A 19,456-nucleotide genomic window follows, 5' to 3' on the forward strand; every position below is an offset into this window, starting at 1 on the left:
TGCACATAAGAGAATTATGCTACCTTTCCACTTTCCCTATCCTGGAGGCCACTGGGGAAGGTCAGTTTGACCCTGGGACAAGTTAGAGCAACCTCAGGGCTGCTCTAACTTCCACTAGTGCTGGCAGCTCCCAAACAGCCTGTTTCACAAGCCAGGAGCACAGAAACACGTTGTGTGCTGTCCCCAGCCTCACCATCCCCCACCTTGCCCCTCCTCAGCCCAGGGTTGCCCCTACACAGGTCTCATCACAGCCCTCTCTGTGGGTGTTTGGGAAGCACTGTGGTGTCTCTATTAACACCATTAGCGCACAGCTAGGGAAACCAGCACAAACAGGACTGCCATGGTGAAGCTCTCCCAGGACTGCCAAGTGACAGCAGTTGGTTTGGACACAGTAACCAAGAGGGGGGAAAATTAAATTATTTTTCTTTACATTTTTCTCATAAAAAAACATTTTGCAACTGGCTCACGCTTGGTCCTGAATGGAAAAAAAACAACTCCCATGGCCAGCCAAAGCACTGGCAGGGAGGACTGCAGGCTACAGACATCACACCACCTTAGAAGGTGGAGGGATTCCTGCCAGGCACTGCTAGGGGTCCTGGGAGCTGCTTCCCCCATCACTGCTCCATGCTGCAGTGGGACAGGATGCCTTGCCAGCATTCTATGAGTTGTGGATTTCAATTAAACTCACAGGCTGAAATCCTGGCCCCATTAACATCAGTGGGAGCTTTGCCATTGTTTTCAGTGGGGCCAGGGTTTCATCCATAGGTCCTCCAGATCCCAGGGAAGACCAGGCTGTATTTTATGGGGTCTGGGATTTCCAGATTGCCCTCTGGTACCTAACTCCCTTTCAGGATCTGGGCCATGATGGCTGTGCTAGTTGATAGCTGAACCTTAGCTGGGCTACCCCTACCTTCACGTAACAAGCCACAATAAAGTTAGTCAAATTTTTCCATTGAAATTTTTTTTTTAGTGGAAATTAGCTTTTTGACCAAAACTTAAAATGTTCATTTTGGTCTTTATTACTGCAGATTTTCTGTGCACATTTCTAGTAAACATTTTAGTTTTTCAGTTTAGTTTTTGGTTTTCAAAAATTGAAAATTTTTACTAAACACATGTTTACCAAAAAAAAGGGGCAGGAGAAGGGCCACACAGGATTTTGTTTCTTTGGGGTTTTTTTGTTTGGTTTTTTTTTGGGGGGGGGGGGAGCATTTTCCAACCACTTGCTGAGTGCTCTTATTTTCCCCTTGCAGGTCATGATCCACAGGGAGGACAACTGACCCCACCTCCCAACCCAAATTCAACACTTTCAAGTTGGAACTTGAGATGTCCGCTTCTGGGGTGCATGATCTAGTGGGGCATAAGACGTTTCTCCATCCCAGCAGCCCCTGGAGACAAAAGAAGTATTTCTCAATTTTAAGAACATGAGGGAAATGAGAGTGATTACTTTAAATATTTTTAAACTTAACTTTTCTTCAATCTTTGGGGCTTTTTTCTGTTTCCAAGTGGAGTTTGCTGATTTAGGTTAAATAAAACAAGGGTTATTACTGTACCAAGCACTACCAGTATCTGTAGATTACATGCTATATCAGTAGATAGCTCTATAGTCTAAACTGTACCCAGCTGTACAATATGGGGCTGTATTTTTGTGCAGGCTTGCTAGTGACATTACAAATCCTAGTCCCGAGCCTCACAGTAAGACTACAGCTGTGATCTGGGTATATTTTATTATTTATAATCTGACACCAGTGCACCCCAAATAGGAACTAAGGTGAAAAGTTTCAAATGCAACCTCTGGTTTTGTCTATGTTCCTGAGTGCCCAGTCTAAGACTTCTTGGGTCTGATTGTCAGAGGTACTGAGCACCTGCAGTTCCCATTGCCTTCAGCTGGAATAGTGGGTATTCAGGGCTTCTGAAATCAAGCTCAAATTGTTCTGCTTTAGGACACCCAACATTTAGCCAAATCTCTAGGGCTAAAATCTGCTTTCAGTAACTGTAATGTTAATACAAAGTTATTTTATTATTTGTATTGCCATAGTGCCTAGCAGTCTGAGTCATGGACCCAGGCCCCATTGTGCTAGGTGCTGTTCAGATACAGAACAACAAGCCAGTCCCCATTCAAAGAATTGACAACTCAAGTAAAACAATGTAATGCCACTTAGTACTGACATCACAGTCAGAGGGGTTACTCCTGATTTACATTGGTAAACCTGAAATCAGAATCTGGTGGGGAGTTTTAATTTTTATTCAGTTTAAAGGGATGTTGTCAACTCAGTATTTATATTTTGTTTAAAAAGCCAGAAGGGATTAAAAAATACCTAATATGACTGGAAATGTTTTAGTTTATGGTTTAAAAGAAAAATAATAATCACATCAGGTTGTTTTATAATTTTTTTTAAATTGCTGTTAAATTTTCCCCTGCCGTGTTGTAAATCCAAACACCAACAGGGCAGGGGGATTGTGACAGTTTCCCCATGGGGTGCCACCTGGAAGTGGGGTACCACTGAGCCCTCTGACCCACCAGCCTGGGCTCCCTCTGAAACTGCACTGCTGTGACAAGCTGCAGACATGCTCCTGGTCTTACATTTCCACCAGCATATACAGAGGTAGGAACACACCCAGCTGCAGTTACATGCAAGGTCTCTGACTAAAGCCAAAGTAACACTCAGCTCCCCAGGCGTGCATGCCCCCCGGAGCATAAACCCAAAATTATACTGTCTTGCGCTGTACAGGGAACTACAGCGTAAGCTCATAGATTTCACCACTTCACACTCAATGTGGAGAGGAATATGCAACAGCCTATCTGAGCTAAGATTCCCACACACTTCATTCCAAACTCACTGGTTTAGATTAAAATATAAAATACATTTATTAACTATGAGACTTTAAATGATTATAAGAGATAGCAAACAGATCAAAGTGAATTACCTAGCAAATAAACAAAAATGCAACCTAAGCTTATTATACTACACAGATTGGATAAGAACAGCAGATTCTCACCCTAACTGATGGTACAGGCAGACTTGTAGATTTTTAAGGCACACACAGCATTAGCTTTACAGCTTGGGTTTCATAGGCTAGAAATCCCTTTAGCCTGGGCCTAGCACTTCCCCCCAGTTCAGTCTTTGTTCCTCAGGTGTTTCCAGGAGTCTTCTCATGGAGGGAGTGAAGAACAACAGATGATGTCACTCCCCTCCCTTATATAGCTTTAGCATGGGGCAGGAACCCTTTGTTTTAAAACTTGGTTCCCAGTCCAATCTGTGGGAAAAATACTGACATCTGGAGTCCAGAGATGTGGTCTGTTCACATGATCTTGCAGTGTTATAGCAGCCATTGCTTACAGGCTGGTCAAAACGCCCATAGGAAGGTTAAACTATTCTGCAGTCACAGAATCATAGAATATCAGAGTTGAAAGGGACCTCAGGAGATCATCTAGTCCAACACCCTGCTCAAAGCAGGACCAACCCCCAACTAAAGCAACCCAGCCAGGGCTTTGTCAAGCCTAACCTTAAAAACCTCTAAGGAAGGAGATTTCACCACCTCCCTAGGTAACCCATTCCAGTGCTTCACCACCCTCATAGTAAAAAAAGTTTTTCCTAATATCCAACCTAAACCTCCCCCACTGCAACTTGAGACCATTACTCCTTGTTCTGTCCTCTGCTACCACTGAGAACAGTCTAGCTCCATCCTCTTTGGAACCCCCTTTCAGGTAGTTGAAAGCAGCTATCAAATCTCTCATTCTTCTCTTCTGCAGACTAAATAATCCCAGTTCCCTCAGCCTCTCCTCACAAGTCATGTGCTCCAATCCCCTAATCATTTTTGTTGCCCTCTGCTGGACTCTTTCCAATTTTTCCACAGCCTCCTTGTAGTGTGGGGCCCAAAACTGGACACAGTACTCCAGATGAGGCCTCATCAATGCTGAATAGAAGGGAATGATCACATCCCTCAATCTGCTGGCAATGCTCCTACTTATACAGCCCCAAATGCCATTAGTCCATTTTCTTTGCTGATTGGTCATCAGCCCCATCTGACTTCCTCATTGTTGTTCCTGAAAGTCTGGCTGTGGGTGTTTTCCAGAGCAAGCCCATATGAATATTGACTAGGGATCTGTATTTCAAAACTTCAGATACAAAAATGATACATGCATACAAACAGGATAATCATATTCAGCAAATCATAACTTTTCCAATGAGACCTCACATGACCCCTCTTGTACAAAATGCATGATGTTTATGCCATAATCATATCATAATATCACTGTGAAGAATATCGAGTGCAGAGTCACAGGGATTAAGGGAATGAAAACTGGAAATGAAATTGACTAACAACAGAGGGTCAAACTGACTAGCCAAGTGAAGGGCACAAATGGAAACATTCTCCCTTGTGAGGAAAACCAGCAAGGAGAACTTAATTAGGACCTAAGTGGTGAATAGACCCTTGTGCTGGCTCTCTGACAAGGAGTGAATTTTACTCTCCATGAAGCTGGTGCAAAGTAAATTCAGTGTGACTACACTAAGGGGTACTGTGTTAAGTACCCTCTGGGTATGTCTATACCACGAAAGCTATGCAGGGCTAGTCTACTGGGGTTAGCATGAATCCGGCTAGAATGGCTGACAATAGCAATGAAAACAGCACAGGGCAGGTAGTACAACCCAGCATGAGCCCTGGGTATGTACTTAGCTTACTAGCCCACACTGTCCTGTCTTTTTGGTTGTTGTTACCTGCGCTAGCTGGATTCAAGCTAGGTCAGGTATGCTAGGCTGTGCACAGCTTTTGCAGTGTAAATATACCTTAAGTAATACTATTGCAGGGACAGCTGCAGCTGCACATGGTGTTATATTTCCCCAGGCTCCATAATGGAGGAGAGGGTGGGCCTCAGAACAAAGCCCCAGAGCCAAACACTACCCTGTCCCCCCTGAATTTTGGATCTGAACCCAGCCTTTGTGGATCAGGACCAAGGCTTCTGGTTTTGCACAACAATAGCCCAATGAATCCATATGTGATCAGTGAAAGGTTTAAAGCTATTACAGGTGATACAGTGCAACTATATTTTTGAGCCAACCAATGAAATAAAATCCTTTTTCAATCACTATGATGCAGGAAATTAACATTATTATTGAGGTACCAAGTGCTTTTTGCCAATGTCTCTGATGCTATAATATATGGCAATGAGTAGCAGAGCTGTTAAAGGACTAGAGCTACCCTGGGCTGATTTCTTCACCATCTACTTGACGTGACATGGATGGCCCCCACTTCCACACACTTCTCTTTCTCCCCCTCCCCCATGCTGGATCAGGAATGAAAATGAGGAATCCAGAGTCACTGATAAGTGGAGAGGCTCCTCTGTGTTATGTTTAGAGATGGGCTCAAGCAGCAGTGTGTGGCTCTAGGTCTCAACCTTCCCAAAGTTCAGGGGAATTTGGCTCTGGTTTTTGTTCTGGGCCTGTCTCCAGGTAGTCTTGAGTAAAGTAGTGAGAATTGGAACAGAGACACCTGGGAGCTGCACGTTGCTGTCAGCACTGGAGCTAGAAGGAATTGATTGTTGGCATCATGTGAGCTTAATCTCCGTGCTGCCTCTAGAGCAGAGTCACCTGATGGATACTTTGTGCCACCATGCATCTTGCATGGTTCTAGAACCACTCCAGAGATGTTGCACAGACCCAGTGCAATCTCAACAGGCTCCAATCTGGCCATGCCTATCCCTCCCTCCGCACGCTCCCCCTGGCCTAAATGAATCCCCCACTGGAAAAAAGAGACTGCCCCATAATTCAATCCTGCTGCTCTTCCTGTTTCCACCCATGCCTCAGCGCTCTCCACTACCTCCATCTCCCCTCCTAGGCAAACCACAGGAGGGAGAAATCTTGGTTTCTTCTCTTCCTGTGGTCTTCCCTTCTGCCAAAGGGCTGTCACCTCTGACATGTACTTCATGGATGCCTGGACTTCACAGCCATAAGCAGGGAGAGAACTCAGCTTCTTCTGTGCCATAGCCACAGGCCTCTACTCCCTGAGCTAAAGGAGACTCTCCATTTGCTATAGTAGGGTTTTTATCAGATCTGGGCCTCCAGCCACTGGGCAGAGCCATAATACTCACTCAAAGCAGTTCTGATGCCATCCACTAGAGGGCAGTGGTAGACAGACACACTGTATACATGGGCAGTTTGCTGCTGGTTTCAGCGTGCCTGCAAAAAAGCGATAGGCAAAGCTTGAGAGGGCTTATACAAATAAACAGCCACAAGTGCAGCAGAACCACTGCAGTCTGGAAATATGCTGAGAATCTCTCCCAAAATGTGGTTTCCACTAGGCCGTAAATCTGGTGAGCAGAGCCCTCATTTTGCTTTTAATCCCCACCAGAAAGCAGGATGTGCAGGGGCCAGGAGGAAATGTAAAAAGAAAAATGTTAAACTCAAGTTCAAAAAGGTTGGGTTAAGTGCTGGGTGAGGCTTGGGGCCTATTGTTACTTTAGCTGCCATCTAAGAAACCTTCAGGGCCCACCCTGGACAGCAAAGTCGCATGATTTGTCTCATGAACACAGCTGGTGTGGGTCATATTGGAATTCTACTCCTGGCCTAGACCTGTGGTGCTAGAGCTTGCAGCATGTCCACTGTCTTCCTGCCCAGTGTGCATTTCCATGGCAATGGGAACACAGCCTCGAGGCTGCCCAATCAGCAAACACACAAAAACCCTACCTAGAAACCACTGCAGGGCAGTGCCCCATCATCACAGTCCATCTCAAAGCAGACTAGCGCAGCTTGGGCAGGGCAGCAGGGTTGATGAATTTGGGGTCCACCAGGGATTGGTGGGTAGCTGAAACCTGTGCTCCAGTGTTTCTTCATGCAGTAATCTTCCTTCCACGCACACTCACAGTTTCCTTTCACTCTGGGGGTATTTGTGAGGTATCTGGGCCTGAAGGCTCTCGTGGGACTCTGGGGTGATGAGCTTCAGTCAGCTGGTGCTCTTGGGGCAGTTGGCCTTCACATGCTGCAGCTCATTAGATTTGAAGCATCGCCCAGCTGACTGTGGGCTGGGGCGAGCTGGGTGGTTGGAGAGTGGGGTGGTGGGACGAGAAGGCATCTGGGGTTTCCCTGGCAGTGTGGAGAGCTGTTCCTTGTGAGGTGGGGGACTTGGGCTGACTCCAATGGTGGGGTGTCATCTCAGGTTTCCCCTTCTGTTATCCACACCAACTGCTACTAGCTTTCTTCTTCTCCACCACCTCCACCAATTTGGCTCCGATCTCCCCTGCTTCTATTAAAGTTTTGGGCTTCCCATCTAGGATGTACCTTTCTATTTCCTCAGGAACACCCTCTAAGAACTGGAGAGACAGATCTTCCAGAGACTTAACATTTGCTCCTGACATCCAGGCATCCCAATTTTTTACAATGTGGTAGGCGTGTCGGGAAAATGCCACCTCTGGTTTCCACCTTAGAGCTCTGAACCGCTGACGGGAATGCTCAAGTGTTAGTCCCATTCTAATTCTGGCCTTGAGTTTAAGAAGTTCGTACTTGTTCATGTGTTCTTTAGGCATTTCAGCTGCCACCACTGCTAAGGGTCCACTGAGTTGTGGCCTTAGCTCCACCATATACTGGTCTGTAGGGATGTTGTACCCAAGGCAGGCCCTTTCAAAATTTTCTAAGAAGGCCTCTGTATCATCGCCTACCTTGTATGTGGCGAATTTTTTAGAATGGGCAACGGTACCTGGAGAAGGATTGTTAGGGCTACCTGATTGATCCAGCTTAGCCTTTTCTAGCTCTGAGTGCTTCAGCTCCACTTCCAAATGCTTCGCCTCTCTCTTCTCCTCCTCTTCTACCTCCAAGTGCTTCATTTCCACTTCTACCTCCAAGCACTTGTCCTCCGCTTCCAAGCGCTTCATCTCTAGGAAGAAACTCCTTTTGTCCTCAGCTAGAACTCGGCCTGAGTTAAGGGCATCCCTCCATCCTGGCCCCGGAATCTCGGTTGGAGGAGGGCTGACCCTTCCCTTCTGGGAAATCTCCATTACCCCATTCCCTCCCTGCATTTCCGTCATGGAGCTGGATGTCTGGGCTTGATCTGGGTCTGTCTTCTCTGTGTTGTGCTGCTTTGGGAAGACTGGATTCTCTAGGGCTTCGGTGCCCAACCTCAACCTCATGCACAGGGCTCCCTTACTCTAGCCTAGCTATTTCGTTGGAAAAAAAATAAAATAAACTGCTTGTTGGACTCCCTGGCTTGGCAGGCTGAACCCTTTGCATGCCTGTTCTCCCTCAGGCAGAAAAGAACGAAAGAAAGAAAGAGAAAGTTTTCTCTTTCTTTCTTTCTAACTCCCTGGCTTTGCAGGCTACCAAAAGGAAAAATGTGTCCTTTTAAAATGCTGAGATCTGTGCTTCTGGTTCAAAATGATCCCACCACTCTGCCACCATGTCAAGGTTGATTCCTCTCTCTGGCACTTCGAGTGGGGGCCTGCAAGGATTCTAAAAATTAATACTGGCCACTCCAGGCTTGTATTAAACTCCCAAGGTTACAGCTTCTCTCTGACCTTGGATGGGTAGATGCTGCCACCAGAAAAATGCAAAAACCTTTGAACCCAGGAAGGCGCACTTGGGAATTACTCCCTGTGGGATACCCTCAAGCTCTTTCACCCCACTCCCGGGGAAGAGCTGAGAAAAAAAACAAAGGAAATCAGCTGTTGCCACCAGCTAATTAAACAACATATGCACAAACCTCTTAGGACACAACAACCCAATCCTGTTCTTAAAAAAGGTACATTTTATTAAAAAACAAAAAGAAAGAAAATACATCTGGAATTTAGGCTATTGCTAGATTTAAAAAGAGCAAATATAATAATTAAGCATCAAGAATGATTTTCTTAAGGTCCATCTTAAAGATTATGAGCAAAACAAAAGCAGCTGGGGTTAGCACAGAGGAGTCCACAAGCCATACAGAAATAAAAGAGATAAACCTAATCGTGTCTTCCTAGACTTCCTGATCTACTTACATATCTGGGGTTTCAAATAAGTCATTCTAGGTATGATCTGGTGATTTTCATACCTGGCCTACAGCTTTTTACAGCATAGCTCTAGCGCTGTCTCTCATCTCCGGGAGAACAACCATAGACAGACCGACAAAAGGCGAGTCTTGTTTCAATTTTAAAAAGTTCTAGCTTTCCCATTGGCTCTTTTGGCCAAGTGCCCACTCACTTCCTTTTACCTATGCATAGCAGTCAGACTTTTTAACCCTTTACAGATAAAGCAAGTAGAGAACAGCTACCAAGTGGGATTTTATAGCTACTGGCTGGCTGGGTGTCCAAAAAAGGGAGCTCCCCACCCTGCTTCATTTATCACAGAAGAGCTGAGCAGGAAATGGTTTTTTCCCATCCCACAATCATTTTTTAATATTTTACCATGCTGCATAGGGATGAAAAGTCAAGAGCTTGAAAATATCTACAAACAATAACCCCCCCACACACCCTGCCAAAAGACCTTCCCGATTGGATCAATCAACTGATTTCTTTAGCTAGTTTTGAAACATTTTAACCTTTTAAATCTTTTTAAAGTATAAAATTAACTGCAATTTTGAAACCAAAAATCATTTTGAACCAAAAAATGAAGCTTTTAATTTAAAAAAAAAATGATGAAACGGGACCATTTGGAAACATTTTTTTCTCCAAAGCAGGCGATTCATCAGCACCAACCATTGCTTTGAAACAGTTTTAGTTTCACTACCTTGCCATTTTTCAATGCCAAACATTTTGTTGGAAAATGCCTACTCGGCTTTAGTTCCAAGGCACCATTTTGCCCTCTGGCTTTTCAGAGTAGCACTGCACTTTAAGGGCACATCTCCCTCCAGATGTAAGCTCTAACCTTACATTGAGGATACCAAAGAAGCCATCTTATCTCCCAGTCTCTAGGGAAGGTAAAGTCACGTCACTGGAGCCCTTGGCAGGCACGAAGTGGGAAAACCAAAAACCCTGCCTCTCTGAGACCTCTCATAGACTCATAGACTTTAAGGTCAGAAGGGACCATTATGATCATCTAGTCTGACCTCCTGCACAACGCAGGCCACAGAATCTCACCCATCCACTCCTGTAACAAACCCCTAACCTATGTCTGAGTTATTGAAGTCCTCAAATTGTGGTTTGAAGACCTCAAGCTGCAGAGAATCCTCCAGCAAGTGATGGGGTCTAAATTAACTGTTACAACTCAAAAAAGATCTTGGAGTCATAGATACTTCTCTGAAAACATCTGCTGAATGTGCAGCAGCAGTCAAACAAGCTAACAAAATTTCAGGAACCATTAGGAAAGGGATAGATAATATGACAATGAATATCACAATGCTACTACTATATAAATCCATGGTACACCCACACCCTGAATACTGTGTGCAGTTCTGGTCACCTCATCTAAAAAAAAAGATATATTGGATTTGGAAAAAGTACAGAGAAGGGCAACAAAAATGATTAGGGGGGTGGAACAGCTTCCATATGAGGAGATATTAAAAGTATTGGGATTGTTCATCTTGGAAAACAAACGACTGAAGGGGGATATGATAGAAGTCTATGAAATCATGAGTGGAGTGGAGAAAGTGAATAGGGAAGTGTTATTTATCCCTTCACATAACACAAGAACCAGGGGTCACTCAATGAAATCAATAGGCAGCAGATTTAAAACAAACAAAAGGAAGTATTTCTTCATACAACGCACAGTCAACCTGTGGAACTCTGCCGGGTGATGTTGTGAAGGTCAAAACTAGCAGCAGCAGCAGCAGCAGCCAGGGCCTACGAGAGTTGGGGGAAGCCGGTACAAATTACCGGGGCCCGGCTTCCCCAGCCCTGTTTAGCCAGTCCGCCCTTGCTTGGGGGGGGGGGAGGAGGCGAAAAAATTTTTTCACCCAGGCCCAAACCCACTCTTAGCAGCCCTGGCAGTAGCAGCCAGAACAGGTCTCTTTGGAATATAAGGTACCAGCAGTAATGGTGAAGTTTAGGACTAACAAGAAGCCCAATATGCTGTGCACCTGGGAGGCTGCCCCTTCCCAACCTACCTTGCTGCCTGTGGTCACTTGTTTCAAGAACCAACTTGTCCCTGCTGTAAAGGCCACAAGCAAACCATGTTCCTACATGTCTTTCGTCTGCCTCCCCCCAGCTGGAGACCCAAGCAACCTCCCAGAGGGGAGCCAAGGAAATGGAATCCTTGAAAAACAAAGCCCTCAAAGGGAGTCTGGGAAAGCAGGTCAAGGCTGAGTCAGACAGGAATGACCAGTATGTGGCAGCCCTTCAACACATTCCTCCCACTTTTAACTCTTCGCTGGCAGGAGGCATGGGGGGGCTGCTGCTGCAAAGCCACAGGCCTACACTGCTGCTGCTGTGTCAGTGGGAAGCCAGAGAAGGCAACTGCCTTGCTCGGCACTGATAGCACTCGCTGGACAGGTAATAGTAACTGGCTTGGTAGAGGGAGCTGCCCTCTACCAGCAGGTAGACTGCAGCCAGGAACAGCGGCAAACGTCATCCATGCAGCTCCAAACAGGTCCTGCTATTCCAGGCCTGGGCCCCTCAGACAGCCCTGGCAATGTCCTCCTCCCACCCTTCAGTGATTCCTGACTGCCCTCCCCAATCCTGTGATGCTCCTCAGTCCCAACCTGAAGCCTGACCTCCACTCCTCGCCAATCATACACAGCTCTGCCAGTGCCCCTCAGCAGGGCCGGCTTTATGACCCGCAGGGCCCGACTGGAATACTCGGCGGCGGTCCGGGGCTTCGGCAGCACTTCGGCAGCGGGGGGTCTGCTCCGGGTCTTCTGTGGCACTGAAGGACGCACCCCCCCCCGCCGCCAAAATGCCACCAAAGACCCCCAGAGCAGACCCCCTGCTGCTGAAATGCTGCCGAAGACCCCCAGAACAGGGCCCCACTTCAGCGCGGGGCCTGATTCCAGGGAATCGGGTGAATCGGCTTAAAGCCGGCCCTGCCCCTCAACCCAGCTGCTATCTCCCCTTGCTATTCCAGTTCAGGGAGCCTGGTACTCCATAGAGCCAAGCAAACCTACTTAGCTCAGTCCTAACCGACCCCACACCCTGTTCTTCAGCCCCCCGGATCTTGTCTCCTGGCCTCCCCATGGCCCCCACAGCCCCTCACTGGGATCACCAGTCTGGCTGCATTGCTATGGCGTTTGTGCTGTGCCAGCTGCAATGGGACTCCCCAGAAGTTGTGTCTCCACTTGGGGTGGGGCATATTAATCCTCTGAAGTGCTTGTGTGCCCATCTCCCAAGGGCTGTGACCAGCTCCCGGGCTGCTGTGGGAGTCCACAGCCCCAGTCAAGGAGGAGAGATGATGACGAGACCGTAACTAACTGTTGCGCTCCTCACAGAGGACTGAGCCCGCCTGCCTCTTGCCCCACCCAGTGGAATTATTCATGGAAACACCCTGGTTCTTCAACAGCCCAGCCTTCACATCACATAAGCACCCTGCCTGGGAGGCGCTGGCAGGGGCGTAGCAGCATTTGGCTGGGCTCCCAGACAATGCACCTCTCCTCCCAGCCTGAGTCATGGGTTTTAAGACCAGCAGGACCCACTGCGATCATCTCATCCACCCTCCTGCAACACAAGCCAGAGAACCTCACCCAGTGACTCCTGCAACCAGCCCAGAACAGCTGCTTGAGCTGGCTGCCTGCTTCCTTCCCCACAGGGGGGGAGGAATAGCTCAGTGGTTTAAGCTATGGGCCTGCTAAACCCAGGGTTATGAGCTCAATCCTTGAGGGGGCTATTTAGGGATTTGGGGCAAAAATCTGTCTAGGGATTGGTCTTGCTTTGAGCAGCAGTTCTGGACTAGATGACCTCCTGAGATTCTGTGAAACAATCCATGTCCCAACACCCAGCTTTTTCTCCCAGACCCTTTTGTTAGTGGCCCTCTTACCCCTTTCCCAATGCCCTATGGTGCAGTTGCCCTTCCCTCCCCTCCCCTCCCCCCCAATTTACAGACCTTGGTGGCATGGCTGGAGAGGAGGTGGCTGTGTCACCTGCAGGTTCAGGTGTAGCAGCCAGCAGCATTGGGGCTACTCTTGAAAAGGCTTCAGCAATGGTCATTGCTGCTCCTTAATGGGCCAGAGAGGTCTGTGCATAGGGACATAAAACCCCTTCTCCCCTCAACAGGGCTGAATACTCAGCCAATGCTACAGCAGGAGGCTGTGCAAACTGGTGGCTAGGGCACCCAGCTGTGATTTAGGCAACTCTGCTGAGAGACCATGGGCAAGTCACTTCCCCTCCCCTTTGTCCATCCTGGCTATGCAGATTGTAAGCACCTGGAGACAGGGACTGCACCTAGCACAATGAGATGCAGATGGTAGTTGCAGCCTCTAATATAAATTCCACAGTCCTCTGCAGCCCCTGCCAGTGCTAGCCCAGGGCAGGCCAGCCAATCCTGACCTCCAGCAAGGTAGTGACAGCAAAGCAATCATTGTGACACCTGTTTTTTGGAACTCAGGTGGGCTGCTGGGACATGCAGTACTGGCCCATGTGAAGCAGAGAAAGCAAGGCCAGTGGGAGTTGGTCTAAGGGGAAAGCAGAACAAACAGTGATGTGTCATTTCCATAACGCAGGGTAGCTCTCAGCATCCCAGAATCTCCAGGCTGGCCAGCCAGCTTTGCTCTCCTTGCGACGATCTGAGAGAACATCTCCCTTGTGATCTCAGCCAGCAGATGCTGACACAGCCCCCAGCTCTAGCTTTCAGTTGAAAATGCCAAGTGAAGTCTTCAGGATCAAATGGAAAAAAAGAGAGGGAGAAAGGTTTGGCCGGCGCACCAATCCTTCTGCAAAGGGAAAGGCAGTCTCGCCAAGCTCTGGCAGGGTGGAACGCAAGCCAAGCTGGATGGGGAGAGCTGCACATGCAACAGGAGTGCTCCAAGCCTGGAGGTTACTGGTTTAACCCTTGAAAAGCTAGCACTCTGCCAGCAGGCTGACACTGCAGCCTGAGAGTATTTTCTCACCACAGCCAGTCCATGAGTGCCTAGAGGGCCCAGCCAAAAGCAGGGTAGGTCCTGGTGGCTAAAGAGCAGGCGAACCAGGGAAGTGAAGCAATTGCCCAAGCAATCTCATGAGCAAGGCAGCACAGCTGTGAATAGATGTCAGGGCTGCTGAGTCCCAGGGCAAGGCCCTAGCCCCTAGACTATTCTGCCTCATTTCAGGTTTTGTAGGCAGGCCACATAATGGTGCTAGTGAGGGCTAGCCACACCTCTTCCTGCTGCCACAGACCCAGGCATCCAGTTTTCCTGGCCCCATCAAGAGGGAGGCAAGCCAGCTGCAAGACCCCAGCTACTGGGACAGGACATGTGGAGGTGTGTGGGTACAGGGAGAGTCAGGGCTGGGCCCAGCGCTAGAGTAGAGAGAACTTAGTGGCTGGCTTGGGATTGGAAGGGGCAAGGGCTGAGGAATTGTTGATAAGAGGTCACATTTCCAGGGATTGTTTGATTTATCCCCCCGCCCCTCCAACAATGGGGCAGTTGGAAAGAAAAGGCAGTTGTGAGCAGAGATCCCTCGCTCCATGTGTCAACCTACTGAGGCACTTTTATGAGCAAGTGGTAAACCTCAGTGAGGGTAGGGCTGTGGAAGGAGACTGCACCTGACTGTTAACTGTGGCAGCGTGAATTAGTGCTGCTACTGAAGAACAAGCTACCCATCACATAACACCAAAGTTAGCATGGTATTTGGAACCTATACAGGCAGGAACCATGGGTCCTCTCTGCACCAGCTCACCGTGCAAGGAGGAAGGTGGGGTTGGGGCTAATGCTAAGGACTGGCACTCAAGAGACCTGCTTTCCATTGCCAGCTCTGCACCAGGCTCCCAGCCACATTCTGGGGTGCAGCACTTCACCTTGCTGCCCCACTAGACTCATCTGATCTATAGCCAATGCTGAGCAGTGCTCCTGCTGACCTCAGCCATCCCCTCTCACTTCTGGCTGAAGAACCCACAGCACTTTCCTGCCATTAATCCTCCTGACCTTCCAAAAGGCAATGAAATGTTCAAGCAGCAAAGAGTTCTGTGGCATCTTATAGACTAATGTACGTATTGGAGCATGAGCTTTCGTGGGTGAATACCTTCATGCTCCAATATGTCTGTTAGTCTATAAGGTGCCACAGAACTCTTTGCCGCTTTTACAGATCCAGACTACCACGGCTACCCCTCTGATAAATGAAATGTTAGTGCATCTACTTTAGACAGAGGGAAACTGATGTAATTGAGCTGGTCCAAAGACACCCAAGAATCACCAAGGGTGAACAAAGGGAGTTCCCATTCCCCGCTGTCTGTTCTCATTCTTTGACTGCATTAAACTCACTGTGATATTCTATACCTCAAGGGAATGTACCATAACCCTCATATTCCTCATTTTCATATAATCATGATCTTACGTATAAAGCATGCCTTGTAAGGTTATGATCTGCTGAAAGACATTTCTCCGTCCATATGTGTGTATCATTAATACATATGAAGTTATGAGAATTGTGTCATATGGTTGTCACTAAAACATGCTGTAAGTTGGGGAATCAGCCAGATATTAGCTCCCCAGGGGCAACAGCAAGGAAAGTAACCAACACCCAGGCAGGATGTGAAACAACCCAACAACAGCCATTGTCCAGCAAGGGAGCTACAATGCAATGACTCACCTGCATGAGGCCACACCAGAGGAATTGCTCAACCTTGCTTGGAGAGACTCAGCAATGCCCCCCAGACATACCTGAACTTTTGCTCCCCAAGCACATGGACTGAGGGTATAAAACAGACAGAGTGGACACATACTGGGCCCTTCTCCTGCCCCCACCTTCGCTGCAAGCAACTAAGACACTGAGAAGAAGACAAGACTCCAACAGAGGAGATAGTATACAGGTTTGTTCCTTAAACCTGGGCCAAAGGACTGCAATATCCAGTGGGGTGAGAAAAACTGCTTACTCTAGATGTTGCTCAGTCTAATAGGGTTGAGAATTTAGACTGCGTGCTTATATTTTATTTTCTTGTGGTAACTAACACTGACTTTTTGCCTATCACTTAAATATATCTTTTATAGTTAATAAATCTGTTAGTTTATTCTACCTGAAGCAGTCTGGTTGATTTGAAGTGTGTCAGAGACTCCTGTGGGGATAACAAGCTTGGTACATATCAATTGCTTTGTTAAATTGACGAACTCATATAAGCTTGCAGCATCCACTGGGCATAACAGGACACTGCAGGACAGAGTTTCCTAGGGTTGTGCCTGGGACTGGAGGTATTGGCTAGTGTCATTCAGTTGCACAATCCAAGGAGCTGCTTACATGCCATAGCCTGTGCACGAACAGCCCAGGAGTGGTGGTTCTCACAGCAGAGCAGGGTACGGCTGATTCCCAGAGTCGAGGATTGGAGTGACCTAGCAGATCACCAGTCCAGATAACAATGGGGAACACCACACCCACACCCACTACATATTGCATTCTCTCTTACAGCAGAGTTCCCTGCTGCCAGAGTGACCTTCAGCAAGTCACTGAGCTGCTCTGTGCCCCACCTGTACAAAGGGAAACAGCACCGAGGGGTAGTGGCACTAGGCTGAATATCCTCCAGCTAGTAGGAGCCAGAACAGAAGGCAATTCCTAGCCTGTCATTGGCAGCTTACTGGTAGAACCTGATTGCCCGGACAGGCCCAACGGCTGAACTAGTGTCAATATTGATCAACTGAAGTCAATAGAACTATACAGATATGCACCAGCTAAGGAGCTATAGCTAAAAGCAAGTTGCTACTTGTGAATTTCAGAAGCAGGGATTTAAATATAGTTATTTGAACTTTTTTTTTAAAAAATAAAGCCTCTAAACTTTAGACAAATGAGCATCAAAGCAGGGGGGAAAGGGTAGGATTCATGTATCTCAGATTAGCAAAATAAGTCCTTCAAAAACCCACAGTCTACCAGCAGCTGTCTGAAGTTGTAGGTGGGCAGGATTTTATTTAGAAAGACATGTGCAACAAGTGTCTAAGTGGCAGCAGCAGGATTTTGCTAACCACAGTCTACAGCAGTGTGAGCAGGAGGCTTTACACCTCTTTTAATTTGGAAATATTTTTAACATGGGATAAGGCTCAGGGGAATTGGTCTATTACAAAATTTCAGTGCCAGCAGAATCCAAAAGAGAGACTCCAGAGAAACCCAGCTGGTGTAACCTCTGCTTTCTTCCTGTCCCATCCCAGCTTATAGCAGGCCAATTTAGTCTCAGTCATTTACCCCTCCCTTTTTACATCACTCCATTTGCTGCTAGGTCAGGCTCAGAGGGACTCTAAATAGATGTAAGTCCCATGGGTAAGGGCCAGATAAGAGGAGCTAAAGGCTATGCAAGAGGTGGTCTGTTAAAGTTGCCTCCACCTCTATTTTGACTTTCCAACTTCTTGCATCTCCTCAGCATTAGTGGCACTAGTGCACATCCTTATACAGCAGGAGAGCGCATCAAAGGCAATCTGAGTGATCAGACCTCACAAGTGGACCCACAGTCTGAAAGAGATCATAGAGACCAGCCTCATGTCTCAGTATAGAGTGATGGGGAGAGTGAGTTTAGTTTGGCCTGTTATCAAATCAAGGTCATGCTAGGGTGGACTTTAGCTCACAGGGCCTGTTTCAGCTGTGAAGTGCTTGTGTTCCATGACCTCCAGCCTCTAGCCCTCTCTCCCCACAAGGTGGCAGTGGAGGACAGGATTTCCTTCCTCACACTCGCTTTCTGCAGCTTAGGAAAAACAGCTTTAGCACCTTCCAGTTTGCAACTGCCCCAGCCATAGGCTAATCAAACAATTCTAGGTGTTACACACTGGCACTTCAGAGAGCTTGCTGGGGTAGGGGAGGATGAAGCAATCTGGCTGTTTCAGACCACTTCCTTCCCCCAGTTACAGTGGAGCACACCTTGAAACAACAAGGTGATGCAGTTGAAGGGAAAAAAGGGGGGGGGGACAGGACAACCAGCGTAAGATACAAGAAACATCTCACTTGGCTCAGCTTTGATGATGCCCCAGCCAGGGGCGGCGAGTTATATGGGCCAGTGGTGCCCGGTCTCCAGCAATATTCAGGGCCCAGGGGCCCAGCACCACCAATGTTTGGGGCCGGGTCTCTTCCTGGATGTCAGTAAGGCATTTGATACAGTTCCACATGTGAAATTATTAGTTAAATTGGAGCAGATGGTGCCTGCCATACCTGTGCGCCTCCCCCACGTGTCCCCCAGCCCCCACTTGCTTCCCCCCATGTGCATCCCCCAGGTCCTGGAGTGTCCCTGCCTCTCCCCTGCAGCTCTGCACCTCTGGCTTTGGGCATCAACTACCGCCGCAGGGTTCTAATGCTCCCCATCCACTAATGCCAGGGCAGGCTGACCCCTTCCACCTCAGACCCTTCCCTTTTCCAGCGGGACCCACCACCAGCACAGGGGCTCCCCTGCCAGTAATCACCACTCCTGCCCCATGCTGAGCAAGTGGCAGCCCCATCCCCCACCCACTGTGAGGCTATAGTGAGGGGCAGCAATAGGGGAGGAGGTGCACATGTGATGGCAGCCTCTCCCCAGCACCCACCGCAGGGGAGGTGAGGGGGCTTCCTGGACCTGAGAGGGGCCCTAGGAGCACATGCAGTGACAGTGGTGCGAGGTGAGTGTGCTGCCTGGGTGGAGAGGGAGGCCCCTCCCCCGGAGCTTGCTGCTGCCGGTGGGGAGAGGGCTGGGGGGAGTCCTCCTCTCTGGCTCCATTCCCAGGGCAGCCTGACTGCACCCCAAACCCTTCACCCCAGTCCCACCCCACAGCCTGCACCCCTGCCCCACAGCCTTCACCCCAACCCTCTGTCCTAGCCCTGAGCCCTCTCCCACACCCCAAACCCCTCATCCCCAGCCCCCCCCCTCAGAGCCCTCACATTTTTACATTATTTTTAATAATATATATCGGGTTACAAAGCAGGTAGGGGTGTGTGTGTGCGCAGGGGGGCAGGGGTACCACCAAAAATTATATAAACCTGCTGCCCCTGGCCCCAGCTGGAGCATGGTGGCCAGTTCTGGAAAGATGTGTACAAGAGTTCAAAGCTATGAAAGGGTTAGAAAGTTGCACATGTTCAGTCTTGAGGAAAAAAAGACTGAGAGGGCACTTGATAAATCCTTTTTAGACAGGCTGTAGCCAATTTGAAGACAAGGATCAATTTTTCTTGCCCTACCTTCTATGGATGTAGAAAAGTAATGGGCCTCATGTGCAACAAGGGAGATTTTCCTAATAAATAATCTAAGACTTTCTAGCAGTAAGGGGAGTTAAGCTCTGGAACAGACTTTCAAGAGGCTGTGGCATTCCCATTGCGGGAGGTTTTTTTAGGAACAGATTGGACAAACCCATATCAGAGATGATCTAGGTGCCTCAGCTAGGGGCACGAGGGAACAAGACTAGATAACTTCTTAGAGGTCCCTTCCAGTGCTACATTTTGTTTGTTGCCACAGGGATGTACAGAAGGGACGGACTTAGGGCAGTTGATGTAATTAGCTCTCAT

The 19,456-nt window shown here is 48.2% G+C and overlaps 1 protein-coding gene across 2 annotated transcripts in view; it reads left to right on the top strand.

The window, feature by feature from the left end:
• The window catches only part of LOXL1 (lysyl oxidase like 1), a 48,695-nt gene extending 46,371 nt beyond the window's left edge, over positions 1 to 2,324 (top strand). For both annotated transcript variants that reach the window (XM_044978756.1, XM_044978757.1), the window contains one exon: positions 1,251 to 2,324. In XM_044978756.1, the coding sequence (XP_044834691.1) occupies positions 1,251 to 1,257 (7 nt within the window). In that variant the 3' untranslated portion in view covers positions 1,258 to 2,324. The remainder of the gene's footprint in view (positions 1 to 1,250) is intronic.
• Positions 2,325 to 19,456: the final 17,132 nt, after the last annotated feature.

The sequence above is a fragment of the Mauremys mutica genome, chromosome 11 (genome assembly GCF_020497125.1).
Source record: "Mauremys mutica isolate MM-2020 ecotype Southern chromosome 11, ASM2049712v1, whole genome shotgun sequence".
NCBI classification, from domain to species: Eukaryota; Metazoa; Chordata; order Testudines; family Geoemydidae; genus Mauremys; species Mauremys mutica.